Here is a 16,165-nt window from a genome sequence, read left to right as displayed (position 1 = left end):
TGGATGTTTCAGACAAAAGCCATTCTTCAGCTGTGTAGAAAGAAAAGTAAACACAGTGCAGTAAGCAGTAAACTTGTTATTGTTCAAGAATTCTGTGGATGATGTCATGATTACTGTATGTCAGAACAGAATGTTCATTCCAAGAGGTTCCAAAGTTCCTAGATTGAAGATGAACTCATGTTCTTTGTTTCCGAGCAGCATTTGTTATGACTGATTGATCACACAGATGGTGATGTCTTATATATTATTATTATTATTATTATTATTAATTTCTTAGCAGACACCCTTCTCGAGGGTGACTTACAGTAGTTAAAAAAAATATCACAATACAAAGTATCACATTGCTTAAATTGGTAAGAACGATTTAAAAAAAAAAAAAAACACATGAATACAGATACCTTTAAAGAGTAAAACCAAGTACAAGATACAGAAAATAGGTATAAATAAGAGCAGTAGTAGAATATGGCAAAATATGGAGCAGTTCAGTGCAAGTACAAGATGATGCAAGTACTGGTACAAGTGGGTGCCATATAGTACAGTATAGTGGAGAGTTGTGAGATTTACAGATGCTGTCTGAACAGGTGTGTCTTGAGGAGGCGCCGGAAGGTGGTCAGGGACTGAGCAGTCCTGATATCCGTGGGTAGGTTGTTCCACCACTGAGGGGCAAGGAAGGAGAAGGAGCAGGCTCTGGAAGCGGGGGGGTATAGCTAATCTGCTGGTGGCAGAAGAGCGAAGGGGACGAGAGGGGGTTTAGGGAGAAATGATAGTCTGGAGATAGGAGGGAGCAGAAAGGTCGAGACAGCGACAGGTGAGTACAAGTTTTGAATTGGATGAGAGCAGCAATAGGGAGCCAGTGGAGGGAGCGGAGCAGCGGTGTAGCGTCGGGGAAATAAGGAAGTGAAAAGACAAGGTGGGCAGCAGAGTTTTGGATGAGCTGGAGTGGACAGATAGCAGAGGCAGGGAGGCTGGCCAGGAGGGAGTTGCAGTAATCATGGCGGGATGGTACCAGGGCCTGAACTAGGAGCTGCGTGGAGTAGTTGGTGAGGAAGAGGTGGATTCTGCATATGTAGCTGAAGAAGCAGCGACAGGAGTGTACCAGAGTAGAGATGTGCCGAGAGTAGGAGAGGGAGTGGTCGAGGGTGACAAGGTTCTTGGTGGATGAGGAGGGAGACAGGGTGGTGGATATAAGCGGAATAGAGATAGAGGGGGTAAGAAAAGGAAGTCTGATTTGGAGAGGTTTAAGATGATGTGAGTGCATCCAGGAGATGGCCGAGAGACAGGTAGATATGGGAGGAGATGTCCAAGTCAGACGGGGCAGAAAGATCTGGGCATCATCAGTGTAGAAATGGTATGAGTAGCCATGGGAGGAGATGAGGGGACCCAGGGAGCAGGTGTAGAGAGAAAACAGGAGGGGTCCCAGGACTGAGCCTTGGGGGACACCTGTTTAAAGAGAGCAAGAGGCAGAGGGTGAGCCGGTGATGTACCGCTCGCTCAAAGGTTTTAGAGAGGAACAGGAGGGAGACATGACGGTAGTTCTGGAGGGATGAGGGATCAAGGGAGGGTTGTTCTAAGATGGGGTGATGCAGGCGTGTTTCAAGGCAGAGGGGAAACAGCCAGAGAGCAGACAGGTGTTGAGAGGAAATGAAAGGGAGTAGAGCAGGGGCAGCAGCCTGCAAACGGTGAGTGGGGAGGGGGTCCAGAGCACACATGGTGGGTTTATGGATATATACAGTGCTCCCTCGCTATAAGGCTCTCATGTTATAACGCGCCTCGGATATAACGCTCCTACAGCAGGTCCCCCAATTCCCTATACTAGTGATTCATGCAATATTTCTACAATAAATACAGTACTGGTATTGCTCAAACTGTAAACAACTTCTCAGTCTTCAGCCCCGCTCCGGCAGCCGAACTTGGGGGACCCCATTCCCTCTTCCCCTCTCCCGACCCGCTCTCCTTCTCGCACTTGGTTTGCTTTTCTGTCGGTTCGAACCGACAGACAAGCAAACCAAGTGCGGTTTGAACATGTTCTTACAGGGTCCACCCACACCCCATACATGACTTTATCATTTCTCATTGGATTGTGGGATAAACAAAAGAAGGAGGATTATTTTTACAAGCAGCATTCATTTTCAGTGAGCCTTATTTTTTTAATTGATTCAATTCATTCATTCAAGCTCATTTGCATGATTGGGTGTCTGGAAAGCAATTTGCATCCCAGTTTTTTTTTTTTTTTTTTCAAATCTTGAATCAAGGCTTTTCGCATCCTGATCATATTGACTACTGATAACGCTCAGTGTGTGGCTGCTGTCTAGGTGGCAATATATCTATACCGAAGTAATGTTTGGGGATTGTTGTACAAAATGACAACACATCAACCTGTTTTAAACGTTTCCAACCCAATTCACAGAACTTCAATCTTAAGAGATCCATCAGCTACTGGGAACCAGACGAGCTTAGATGGGCTGAATGACCTCTTCTCGTTCGTACGTGTTCTTAAGTTTTTCAAAACACTCTCCTTCTCAACAAAACATTTTGAAAGAATTTCTAAATGGTAGGATAGCTTTGTGGCACCAGTAACCAGTTAATTATTCCAAACCTGATAAAGTAGAAAGCAATTTTTAAAAGATAGAGGGGTTTTCTATTATCTCCTCTCTATTAAAACAGAGAGGTGCTCCTTTGACCTAACCTTTTATATGTACGTAGGTTTTATCTTTTACTTTTAGGCAGTTGGCTTACGTAGCACCTTGTCAAAAGTACAAGGAACCAAGAACATAGAATACACGAGCGCTATAGGCATTCATTCCTGCGTGGCTCGTCATGCCAGCCCTGGTTCAGGTTAAATATCACAATGAAGACCATTTAAACATTACAATTAGAAATTATATCCCATCATCCTCCTGCTCACATGTGTAACTGAGATAGATTTACCAGAGAGCAGGAGGGGAAATGCAGTTCTGAGAGGTCCATGCAAGTACATGGGAAGCCATCTTGAGGCAGGTAATGCAATTTAAATGGTAATGCAGTTTTAAAAAAAAAAGAGGTCAAAATGTAAAAAATAATAATAATAATTAAAACAATACGCACACCTTCCGTAAACAGCTGTAGCAACACATTGGGACATGTAACACAATAACATAAAAAGGTAATTATGTGCCCTTTAAACAGTATTTATACCTCCAAGCATTAATGCTTTCTAATTCCACACAGAGAGAATCACCCATGTAAGAACATCCACATTTATTTAACATGATATAAAACAGATGGGATATGACCACTGGCATATCAGCTCTAATAAGCAGCATCTTACAGTTACATCAGCTCTGCTCATTGTATGCTATAAACACAATGAACATAATTACAGGGTTGTTTTTTTTTTTTTTTACACAAACAAAAAAGTACTGGATTACAAAGCTGGCTTATTGCTTTTTACATGTGCTATACCTTTGTGAAAGACCAGTACTCCCAACAAGCTGGTAGTATTATTTCTTCTTTAAAAAAAAAATAATAATAATAATAAAGCAGATTAAGTTATAGTAAGCAGAAACATTCACATGTGTGTCGGCAACAGAGTGGCAGTTACTGGTGACAATGCAGCCAAACGTATAAATAATTACAAACGGAAATATATCACATGGTCTCTGTAGCAGTAAAACGGCACCTTTAAAAACTTACATTTTAGAAACTTTTTTTTTTAATGCTTTGTACATTGAATTACTGAAGCAAATGTGGCATGAGATATGATGTTAAAAATAACTGCACTACAGGAAAGAAGATCAAACAAACAAACAAACCAATACAAGAATAAAAGCAGGATTTATGTGCATGGAATAAAATGTGTTGCAAACTGCTTTAAAAAAAAAAAAAAGCACCTTAAATCAAAGGGGAAATTCAGCAGTCATATCAGTATTCTCCACAAGCAGAAGTATTTTAACTGGAGTTCTGGAATAAATCTTATCTACAACTGTACAGTCTTCAATCTAGATATTTAATTCAAAGTAGGCCAATGACACCCACAAAAGAGGATGATGACAGAGGCGACGATAAAAGAACAAACCTATAAACAATAACAACAATTCAAATTATTATTATTATTATTATAACAGTAAGGTCCTCTCTCTGCTCAGCTCAGGGATAACCTCACATTTTGAGGCCCCTTTTTTTTCACTGAAAGTCTTATTGACAGGCACACAATCACAAAGGACCTGTATGAAGCAACACTGTCTTGTTATGGCATCTTCAAACACAAGGCTCGGACACCATTGTTGTGTCTTCAGCAGGTCACAGTAGCGAAAAGTTCCTGTAACCAGCTTGACAGTCCTCACGTATAGGATTTAACAGACGCCATCGCTTGAGCTATTAAAAAAAAATATATATATATATATATATAAATTAATTGTCTTATGTATTATGTTTAAAGATTAACGATATATCAAACACCATCTGCAATTATTTATTTTTTCAATCCCATCCAAACTTTTTCACATGCACACCGCTACTGATGAGAGCACATTAACAGATTATTAGTTTTAGTTTTTTACTATTTAAAAATGCTAGCTAAATACTTTTTTGTTACGGCGTAATGTGCCAGTAAAAACCCCACTGTTAATGTAATTGCTATGCTGCTTTTGGTCACTGACTAATCCCAAAGTTCTCCTTCTCGATTAGTTTTTCCAAATAAATACTGCACTTACTAAAAATAAATAAATATTTGATACTTTCATGTACAAGCTTAAATTCAGTTAACATTTTTCAACCTAAAAACAAACATTTAAGAAACAAAGATGTTACATTTATGAACATCAACTGTAACAAGTTATTTAAAAACTATATTTGTATTACATTTTTAAATATACAAGCAGTCTCCTAATACAAACATACTCTCAAATATTTAACTAACATTCACACATGTATTAATCTAAACCCACATCCCATACCCTCAGTGATAATTACATCACAGGAATAGTATAACATGGTGCAACTATTTTTTTGTTTTTTTCTTTAAGTCACTGTAGTAAACCAACAGTAATATTATCATATGTATTTTTGTAATTCATTTATAAATGGGCCTCGCATTTTAACCCTGTAATGCCCATTGTACCACATCTGATGCAATCCTTAGCCACACCTCTATATTATTATATTTTAAATCCAGCCTCGCAAGCCAGAATTTTTCATATGCAGTACATTGTGTGTTGCCAGACAGGGGGGAAAAAAAGACTGTTTGTGCAATAAATGGAATCTAATTACATAAATAAAAGTAGCTTTTCTCATTTAAAACAATGCTTGGGCATTACAGTGGTAGGGGAGTAATTTAATTTGCCTTTATCTGTCTGGTAGAGCCTCTGCAGCTGTCATACATATAGCATTAGATGTCTGCATTCCTGACACATGTCACAGAACACTAATGAAGGTAGAACGCCTCTTACTGTTGTGCTATTACACACACATGAAGTGAGATCCTTCTGCGAGCGGAGGGTGAGGCGGTGAAGATGGAGAGGTTGGGGACTGAGGTGGAGAGGACAGGCTTTTCACTGTGAACAACAACAGTGCAACAAAACAAATAAATAGCTAGCCTGAAATAACTGCAAAGAAATGGAGCAGCAGCAGCAGGAAAGGGTTCTAAAGCACTACAAACTCAATGAAGTCCAAGCTCGGAAAAAAGGCTAAAAAGCTAGAAAGAAAAAAAAAAAAAAAAATTAATAAGTAGCAACCGAAGTACAAAACACCTGACAGAATTATCGGCTGGATTCACAGAACACTTATTTTTTATAATGTGTACCATATTAGGAGTACTAATATCTCTCTGGGGGATGAATAAACCACACAAGCACCACAGGCTAGTGGTCCTTCAACCCTGTTGGTCATCTTACAGTTCCTCCAGCTGTTGTAAGACCAGATTGTTGGGCTGGGCACCAGCAATACCAAAAAAATAAACACTTTTTTTTTTTTTTAAATCTTTCTCTCTTTTTTTCCATCCATATGCCAGGTGAGTGAAAAGCAGGCCAACAGTAAAGCCTGACTGTGCCAGCATTGGTTGTCCTTTAAAATGGACAGCTTCAATTTCCACATTTCAATGGAATTTTGCCCCAACCTTTATAAATCCATACTATCTGTGCTTTTATATATATATATATATATATATATATATATATATAGGTGTGGAATAGAAGACATGAATGGAAACAGATAATTTATTTGTAGAGAGGACACAAGCTACAGTATATAGATCATGAGAAATGTGGAATTGGTTGTAGAGTTGAACTGTGATAACGTGATTCAGAGACTATAACAAATTTAATAAAAATAACTTATTCTGAATAATGCAGATTCCTAAGGTTTGCAACCGGTTAATGTCTCAGGGAATATCTTTTTATTTCCAGTTCTCCTAGATGTATGGCTAATGCTTTGAAAGGAAATTAAAAAGAGCTCCTTTGAGACTATACCAATGTTCCTTTGAATTACACAGACTGCAGGATAACATTATCTGGTGGTGCATCACAACAATTTAGATGCTGTTATCATCAGGTATTATTTCATTCAGTGTCACGAACAGGAGGTCCAACTGCAGCCAGCATAAAAACAATGCAGTACAGCTCTACAATGCAGAAAAGCAGCTGTTTGAAAGAAGCCATGTTCAAGCAGATGTAGAGAGCTCATTAAATAACTTCAATCTCCCTTACCCGCTACAAGCTTGCTTCTTTTGGAAGCCTCTGCGGCGAGTTCGTAAGAAATGTTTAGAATCGTTTCTTGCTCTTGAGCGTTGGCTTCCTCTTCTGTGTGGTCCTCGGTCTTGTGGTTGACCACAGGCACAGCATTTTGCATGCTGAAAAGACACAGGGTAAAATAAAAAAAATAAAAACACGAGGCGAAAGGAAACCAATGGGAAGAAAAAAAAAAAAAGGCAAATCTCATGGGTGAATTTACAAGGTAACAGCAAGGATAAATAAAGAATGCTACATTGAATCAAGACATCGACCGTATTAGTTATGCTATATGAAGAGCTATATTTTTCTTACTACAGAATATTGTATTCAGTGGTCCAAAAATCACTTCTATTAAAATGATCAGCTTGCAGCTTAAATGCAATCTGCAGATATGATCACCTTTGCATGTGGATGTTGCATTATTCCACAAATCACCACTTGTATACCACACAGGGTATAAGCCCCCCCAACCCCAACAGAGAAAGGGTTAAGTAGATAGTAGAAGCACTAAAAAGTAGAAACTTAATTAAAACTTTTCACTGAAGACTTTATGAATGTCTCCACTTTATGCTAATTCTAATGAACTATCTTTTTTTCACCATGTGCTTACCCGTAGAATATTCTTAAGCGTAAGAAGTCCTTGAATAGGTAATGTAATTTCAAGTTGACATGCTTGGTTAAATAAAACTGCAACCTGGGCTTTGTGTTAAACATGGCTCTGCAAATCACAACCCATATTGTCCATGTCTGTAGATTTGTTTGCCGCTGTTCTTTCCTCTACCTGTTTTTGGCGAGGATTGATTTTATTCTGTCAACTTTCTTCTGCTTGTCCGCTGATTCCTCTGGGCTTAGCACCTCCTCAGGATCAGACTCAATGTACCTCTCTGGAATCAGAACCTTCTCTGGGGTAGATAACTGGAACAGCAACAAAATAACAGTGTTAACACCCAAGAACTTAAAAGACCTTGTTGAAGTCACATCTACCTCATTCACGACAATATAAAACACTGTCTACAGATGACCAAGAAAGTGTTGTGTGTCAGGATTTAAAAAAGAGTCTGTGGAAGGCTATTCCAAAGTCCAGCAGCACAGCAGTGTAAAACCATAACACTGCAAACACACTGGCAATGTTAAACCAGCGAGACACACTGGAGGACTGATAAAAATGGGCCAAGTTTCATAGTTGAGTAAAAAGCCACCGTGACCTTGAATATCCACTTGAAAGAGTGGCCAAGAACATGACACACAAATGATTAAAATCACTGAAAGGAGCCACAGATCTCTGCTGTGCATTTCATAATCTGTTACACTAAAGCGTCTGCCTTGAAGCCAACATGGCAAGTGAGCCGTTTATAAATACGCACCACGCGCTGGGTTAATTAGTCAAGGCACTAGCAAATAGATGCTGATGATTTGCTTTATTAGAACGTCCGATTGAATTAAAAAGGGATCTAATCACTTGCGATTAAAGCAGTTTATCACCACTGCCGCTTTTTAAACACGCTAGACATCCAGGAGTGGAATAATCCTCCGAGCTGTAACATTCCTGCCCTCCCCACTTACAGGGGTAGGGTAATTGATTTTGTTTTCTTCTATTCCCCCTTTAAATACATAAAAGCCATGTTGTCATAGTTTTGGCACAGAGGGGCGAGTGTTTGTGGCCCTATCGAGTCACCACCCCCACATCATACAGTACCCTTCATCACTCGATATTCACTGGAGGTCTCCTGCACCACTGAGCAGTGGCCTCCTCTCAGTGCTTTTGTAGGATATATGAAATCAATGGTAATCAGTTTTGATACCTCTTTGTCAACACTGCACTCTCCAGGCTGACCAGCTCCTTTTAGCCTGGCGATTTCTTGGGCAGGAGTTTCGTGGTTCCTCTCCAAATCATCACCCTGAAGAGAAGCCTCCAATTCTTTAATATTGCTGGACATCGTGTCTTCCATTTTGCAAAGCTGAAAACAAACCATTTTTAAAAAAACTTTCACTCCAGTACTTAATAAACAAGCAGACCGCATGGATGCTTTTTGCACAAGCCTGACCACATATTCTTCTTGCTACACTTCTTGACATTCTTTTCACTAACCTCTTCAACTAAATCCATCAATGCTTGACTGGATTCTGAGCTGGGGATAGTCTGGGCTTTAGACCAAGAACTGTGCTGTTTCAGTCTACCTCTCAAGTGCATTTCATCTACCTTTACAACATAACCCCTTGACATTTTCATACTACCCTTTAAAAACATAGCTCGTTGAAACTAAAAAAAGTGTCCTAGTGCTTAAAAAATACAATACAGATCTCAACGATTGATCAGATAGGACTAAACTGTAACTTGCTTGCTTCTATAAACTTCAGGGTCCCTCTCCCCCCCCACTAAATACCTGGGCTGATTTGAAAGGGTTTTCTTTGGAAAACGAAGGGCTCCTGGATGGTGAGTTTTCATGACTTGCAATGATGTTTAACCCTTTCTTCTTCTCTCGGAGTGAGGCCTGCTGGTGCCGCTTCATTCTCTCCATCTGCTCCTCCACACTCATTCTGGGACGGGAGCTCTCCATCAGACAGAGCTGTTCCACTGCACTCCTGGGTCGTTCCTGAGGGAGCAGTGCAGCATTGCATTTTTAAGAGACTGTGTATGTGTGGTGGAGTTTTTATTGATGTGATTGTAATTGTTAGTATAAAGTATCCTGTTTATAGAACAAGTACAGTGTATGGAAAATAAGTGTTTAAACAATCATTAAAACAGCTGCATTTGGGGAATTACTTTTTTTGTATAAAGCTACACATTTGCTTAGCAACGCAGCATGATTTGCAAGTGTGATTCATTTGGAAGGTCATCTTTCAACACTTGTAGAATATCGGTTTATCCCTTCGGTTGTTCTAGTTCTGTAAAGTTTTACAGTGATGTGACGCAAGCATTGCCCTGGTTACTGTACAGCCAGGCTCTGCAGCACAAAGTTAGGATTGGGTGTGTAAGCACTAAAATACCTCATAGAACACAGCAACCGGACACACAAATCAGGTGGAAATTCATTTGCTCCATTTGAGCAATGTGCTTAGTAAAGTTGTTGTCAAATAAATAAAATCTGATATCCAAGTCCAAATGTGCTGTAGGTATCTCATTTTTTTCAGTCATGTTTATGCTGTTTTAACTGGGAAGGACATGTGTGGTTTTGTACAGTGTCTTCAAGCACCTGTACACAGCAATACAAGTACTCCCAAGTGTGAAATGCAGTGCTCCGACTAGCCAAAAGTGAAGCGTCCACATGCAGCAGCACAACTGAATGCACTTTAAAGTTTGTGCTTTTCTGTTGTGTGTATGTGTACAGACATGGAAATAAGACTCCCACTGCATAGCAGTTCAATCCAGACACCTGAGCTTGTTACCAATACAGCTTGTTACTAACCAAGGTTGTATTAAAACCTGCAATGGGTGAAACTGCGATGCAATAGGAGTCCCAAGTATAAGTGCTAGAAAAAATAAAAAAATAAACCAACAAACAAAAAAAAAATACAATGAAATATAAGCTTGCCGTTCTTGTATCCAACTTTTTTGTTTTTCTCAAGGTGACATAAGATGCTATTGTTGAGGATTGAGGCATTGGTGACTTTGTTCTAGGAGACACGACACCCACGGGATAGGAACTACCTGGAAAGGAAAAAGAAAGAATACATACATGGTCAATGCCTTGCAGAAAAGAACATCATACTGAAATAGTAAATAACAAATATTGATAATAATAATAATAAAGTATAAACTAATCTGTTCTGTCTTTGGAATAATGTTACATCATCCAATTACAAAATGCATGCACACAGTAATGAGGCAGGGCGGTCTTAAGTGCTTTTAAAACACTTGATTTGTAAATACCTACTCTATTGCATTTTTTTTTTTTAAATTCCCTTGGGAAGAGACTGAATTCAATTAAGTAATTCATTTCTCTTCTTTTCAGGAGCTTTTTCAATTTTTTTAAAATTTTAATTGAGTTTGAGGTAATGAATCAAGGATTCTACCAGCGTAATAAAACCTGCAATCCACCAACCTTTCACACTGGAGCTCTCTTTCTCTGCTGCAGTGTCAGTTTTTTCCTCCCCATTCGATTCATCAACCTCTGCCACTGTAGTCAGCTCGGGCTCACTCTTGTATAGCCTATAGTCCGGCCCCTACAGGTGCACAAAACAGTATTAACGAAAGTAAAGAACAAAAGAAAAACAAAAACCATGATGCTTGTTTCATGTAAGAATTAAAGAAATCACTCCACATACTTGTGCGGTTTTACATTTGAGTTTTCAATGGTTTTCAAAAGGATTGTCTGGTTTTCTTTTTGCTTTATCCAGGATGGATACCTAAAAACTCCCTTTTCAAATAATTAAAAGGGTTGAAATCCTGCTTGTAAAATACGAAGGCGGTTCCACAACCTATATTAGAAAGTATTATAAAGTCAGCACAATGTGTATGAAGCGAATTCTAAAAGCATATTTCAGGATATAATGCACAGAGAGACCTGTTACGAAACATCAATAAAATATGTAATTGCAAAAAAAAAAAAAGGCGCATTACAATTTGGAGTGCATGGGGAATACAACGAAAAACAGCATGAATGTAAAAAATAAATAAATTAATAAAATAATATTCCGTCAACTGAAACAAATGGCTGTGAATATGGAAACGCGGCAAATATATGTGCAGGAAGGTAGGGAAAGCGTAATGTTCATAGTGGCGGTGACAGCCACTTACGCTGTGCGCTCCGTTTCTCTGGCATCCTTGCACATGGTATGTCTTCCTGTCCTCTAGCCGGTGAACCGGCCCCCGGCTAACATGCAGCTGTAGGCTGCTGTCACTAGGCAAAGGAGGCAGTATAGGGGGCCGTTGGGTCAGATCATAGGACTGGGGGAGAGGAGGCCGTGGAGGGACAGACTCCTCTTCCTGGAGAGTACAGAAAGGTCAGCACAGGATCGCTCCAATTCTGGAATGACTGACATGTGGATGTGTGCCAGGAGTGTCACATCATTTTGAATAGTGACTTGTCCCCCGCATTTTATTATGTTTTAAAAAAACAATTACAATATATGGCCACCAGAGGGTGTCATTTAATGTAACCAACTGATCACACACACGTACAGTCTGCATTCCTATATTTGTGGGGACTTCTCTTTGAGACTCACTATATTTTTATTTACTATTTCTAACTCCAGTCAAACAAAACTCCACACAGGGTGAGTCGACAACAAACTAAATGTGTATAATTGTGTGTGTGTGTGTGTGTGTGTGTGTGTGTATATATATATATATATATATATATATATATATATATATTATATAAATATTAGCTCAAAAGTGCCTATTTATTTATATTTAAGGCACATTCAGTTAGAACATAAGAAAGTTTACAAATAAGAAGAGGCCATTCGGTCCATATTGCTCGTTTAGTTGTTAGTTGCTTATTAATAACATGTTTTACAAAGTGGGAATGTCCCCACAACGTCGTTTTCTCAGGAGTTACTATTCTTTGTCGGGACATTCTCAAATTTTGTCTGCACATTGATAGTAATACCTGCCCCCAACCCCCCACACACACCATAAAGGAGAAGTAAATAAAATTGTTACTTTCTTGGTTTGATCTCTTTTGTAGGGCAGGTTGATTTTTGCTGCAAAAAATTATCAATAGGCGGCGGTAACATTTTAATTGAGTTTATTTATTTTTTGGAAAGGTAAAGCCCTTTCCTTACTTCTAATACATACTGCTTCAGAAAGATGAATTTCAGTATAGGCAAGGTTAATACAGTCCGTATAACTTTGCTACATGAGCAATAGGTCAAGTGAACTATATTTACAACCAACACCAGCAAATCAAGTACTTGAAGTCACTCACCTCACTTTTGTGCTTATCAGATATTGGTTTAGAGAAGCCTAAAAATAATAATACAAAAGGAAATTAAAATCAGAGATTAGTATTTTTATTATTGTTACTACAGCCTATATCCTTATTTAAACAGTTATTTTCATCAGTTTTAAATTTGAGTGCAATTCAGTCATTGCAGAAGATTCACGTTGAGATGCCACAGAGCAATTCAGTCATTGCAGAAGATTCACGTTGAGATGCCACAGAGCAATTCAGTCATTGCAGAAGATTCACGTTGAGATGCCACGGTGCAATTCAGTCATTGCAGAAGATTCACGTTGAGATGCCACAGAGCAATTCAGTCATTGCAGAAGATTCACGTTGAGATGCCACGGAGCAATTCAGTCATTGCAGAAGATTCATGTTGAGATGCCACGGAGCAATTCAGTCATTGCAGAAGATTCACGTTGAGATGCCACGGTGCAATTCAGTCATTGCAGAAGATTCACGTTGAGATGCCACAGAGCAATTCAGTCATTGCAGAAGATTCACGTTGAGATGCCACGGAGCAATTCAGTCATTGCAGAAGATTCACGTTGAGATGCCACGGAGCAATTCAGTCATTGCAGAAGATTCACGTTGAGATGCCACGGAGCAATTCAGTCATTGCAGAAGATTCACGTTGAGATGCCACGGTGCAATTCAGTCATTGCAGAAGATTCACGTTGAGATGCCACAGAGCAATTCAGTCATTGCAGAAGATTCACGTTGAGATGCCACGGAGCAATTCAGTCATTGCAGAAGATTCACGTTGAGATGCCACGGAGCAATTCAGTCATTGCAGAAGATTCACGTTGAGATGCCACAGAGCAATTCAGTCATTGCAGAAGATTCACGTTGAGATGCCACAGAGCAATTCAGTCATTGCAGAAGATTCACGTTGAGATGCCACGGTGCAATTCAGTCATTGCAGAAGATTCACGTTGAGATGCCACGGAGCAATTCAGTCATTGCAGAAGATTCATGTTGAGATGCTTGCTGTGAAGACAATTTTAACCACTTCACAATAAGACTCTGTGTGCAGCACTGAAACCCAAACCAGAGGGGAATGGGAATATTGCAAACTGCCAAGCAAAAAAGAAACCAGCTCCACTCAAGTGCCAGTGTCAAGTTGTGTTTATGGAAGATGCAGAACTGGACCAGGATGACTTTAGCTGCGGTCTGATTGCAGCAAAGCGAGCATTATAAAACCTTACTGACCTGTATCTTCCTTATTTCTTTGCGGCTTGTTTTTACCCAGTGCTTCTATGACATCCTGTATTCTCCACAGCTCTTTCTGAATGTTAGCGTGATGTAGACTGGAGGACTCAGACTGTGGATGAAACAAAACACATCGTTAAAATAGGTGCCTTCCCAGATAATGAGTTTCATGGTGAGGAATTTCACAGAACACGAATAGGACGACACTATCCTCTTTCTGTTTTATATAGATTACTACAGTCTACCAAAACCAGTGTATAGAATAGTTTGCAACTCCCATTGCAAAGCAGTTTGAGCCATTCCAGGAGGATTGAGGATTGTTTGTATGTTACTGTTGCTGGCCATGTCTAATGAACCTCAGGTGTATCTAATCAAGATCACAGTAAAATACAATGCAATGGGAGTGCCAATGCTCTGAATGCATTTGTTTAAGGTTTACTTCCATAACAAATCTACAAACATGGGGATGCTAAATCAGTGTATTCGTAGTGCACGTTTTACATTTAATTTAGATGTGATATTTTCTGTGTGTTGTATTCAAATGAGCTGTAATATTATTATTAAACAGAATGCCTGCATCAGTAAGAAACAGTACCTGATCTCCCAGTTTCTCCAGTTGTTTCTGAAGATTGTTCTTTGCCAAAGTTACGTCAGACTCTAACCTGTCATACTCCATCCAAGATCTTTCAAGTTCCTAAGGGGAACAAAACGTATTGGGTTAAAAGATGCATTTAATATGTGACTATCACTGCTGTTATAAAAATGCAAACCCCCTAGTGGTAAAAAGCAAGCATCTTAAAACGTCATTTCAATTTCTATTTCACATTTCCTCTTTTACAGTTTTTGCAATCATTCTGAGTGGTCACGTGATTTGAAGCTCAAAGGAAGTTCAAACCCAACAATCATAATGACTCTGTGTTGGAGCAACAGAACCCAGAGCCACTCACTATGACAGCAAACGCCCAGTGAAAAGGAAGGAGAAAAAAAAAAGATTTTGGCATTGTGAAATGTATGTTCCAGTGCCTATTTTAACTTGTATGCTGTCAACCATGGCCAGTTACACTATTACAGAGCTATTAGTTAGAAGAAAAAGAGATCAGAAAAACAAAGAGAGCCCAGATCAAAGAACAGTGACTAGTTTCCATTCACCAGGCTTCTACCTGCATTGTCTTTGTTTGATCTTTAAAATAAAAAAAACAAAGACCTCTGAAATTGCACGTGAAAATGGAGATCTGAATACAAAAGGGTCTTGGTACTGCAACGGAACCAATTTCTAAAAACAAAACTATGATCTCCAAAAAAACCTACTGATCCAAATCAAATATGGTTTACTAGCATAATACACATTTCTGTAGCAAACTGAAGTCTTGGCACTTGAGAATGTATTAATTTATTAATTTCTCGTGGCCCAAGAGATGGCCTGTAACTCACCGCGTTGGCTCGGGACCGCTCTCGACAAGTGCTGAGCAAACCGTTCTGCAGGACGTCCCTTTGTTGGATCACGCTCTGTATTGCTGCAGGGTTATCAGCATTCGTCTCGATCTCCTGACTGGCTGACAGCAACGCCTGTTCAAGAGTGTGCTGTGGCAAACAAAACACACACACACACACACACACACACACACACACACACCAAAAGCCGTCAGATACTGTGCGCATTGTGCCGATTTTTTCTTTGCATTAACTGCTCTGTGTTTTTAATAAGAGGCCAGGTTTTCTTTTTTAACAATGTTTTCAGTGTACCTTTTCTCTGTGAAGCTGCTGCAGTTTCTCTTCTTGTGTCCGAACCAGCTTGTCTTGCTCGCACAATCTGCTAAGCTTAGCCTGATTAAAAAAAAAAAAAAAAAAAAAAAGGATGCTTTTATTAGGTTTAATGTAATATGTTTTTTTTTTTTTTTTTTTTTTTTTTATTATTTATTTGACCACTCTGCGCCTTAAGGCTACAACTGACGCATCATTATCCATAAAACAAAACAATCACACGTCTTGGTTTTAAGCACAGGAAAAAGCTACAGTTCAGATTTCTAGCTGCACAACACATACGTACATCAATGTCGAGCTCTTCCATCCTGTAGTTGTAGGCTGGATCCCTAAATTCACCATGGGACATCTATATTAAAAAAAATAATAATAATAAAAAAAGGACAAGATCCACAATAGTAAAATGCACTAGAAAACAAAGCAACAGGTACATACAGTACACAGACACTAAAGTAAACCCTGCCATAAGATTAGGCTTTTGCTAACACTAGCGGTATTTCAATTTTCAATAGCAGGCTGTATTGTACTAACTATTAAAGGTTGTGCAATTAAAAAAAAAAAAAAAAAACACACACACCACTATTTGGGCACCTGCAA

General features: G+C 39.2%; 1 protein-coding gene across 17 annotated transcripts in view; it reads right to left on the bottom strand.

Annotated features, from left to right (window-relative positions):
• Positions 1–3,222: 3,222 nt before the first annotated feature.
• LOC117415336 (pleckstrin homology domain-containing family A member 5-like) overlaps positions 3,223–16,165 on the bottom strand; it is a 104,569-nt gene continuing 91,626 nt past the window's right edge. For 9 of the 17 annotated variants that reach the window (XM_059027695.1, XM_059027697.1, XM_059027698.1 and 6 more), the window contains 15 exons: positions 15,855–15,917; positions 15,551–15,631; positions 15,239–15,388; positions 14,403–14,501; positions 13,808–13,919; positions 12,578–12,615; positions 11,443–11,631; positions 10,748–10,868; positions 10,238–10,353; positions 9,089–9,298; positions 8,507–8,662; positions 7,486–7,619; positions 6,681–6,823; positions 5,447–5,531; positions 3,223–4,353 (listed from right to left, as the gene is read on the bottom strand). In XM_059027695.1, the coding sequence (XP_058883678.1) occupies positions 4,332–4,353; positions 5,447–5,531; positions 6,681–6,823; positions 7,486–7,619; positions 8,507–8,662; positions 9,089–9,298; positions 10,238–10,353; positions 10,748–10,868; positions 11,443–11,631; positions 12,578–12,615; positions 13,808–13,919; positions 14,403–14,501; positions 15,239–15,388; positions 15,551–15,631; positions 15,855–15,917 (1,719 nt within the window). In that variant the 3' untranslated portion in view covers positions 3,223–4,331. Of the gene's footprint in view, positions 4,354–5,426; positions 5,532–6,680; positions 6,824–7,485; positions 7,620–8,506; positions 8,663–9,088; positions 9,299–10,237; positions 10,354–10,747; positions 10,869–11,442; positions 11,632–12,577; positions 12,616–13,807; positions 13,920–14,402; positions 14,502–15,238; positions 15,389–15,550; positions 15,632–15,854; positions 15,918–16,165 lie in introns of all 17 variants that reach the window. The other 8 variants (XM_059027700.1, XM_059027706.1, XM_059027710.1 and 5 more) reach the window with 4 other exon arrangements.

The sequence above is a fragment of the Acipenser ruthenus genome, chromosome 7 (genome assembly GCF_902713425.1).
Source record: "Acipenser ruthenus chromosome 7, fAciRut3.2 maternal haplotype, whole genome shotgun sequence".
Lineage (NCBI taxonomy): Eukaryota > Metazoa > Chordata > Actinopteri > Acipenseriformes > Acipenseridae > Acipenser > Acipenser ruthenus.
The sequence above is the reverse complement of the archived record's forward strand: the minus strand, read 5'-3'. Positions and strand labels throughout refer to the sequence as shown.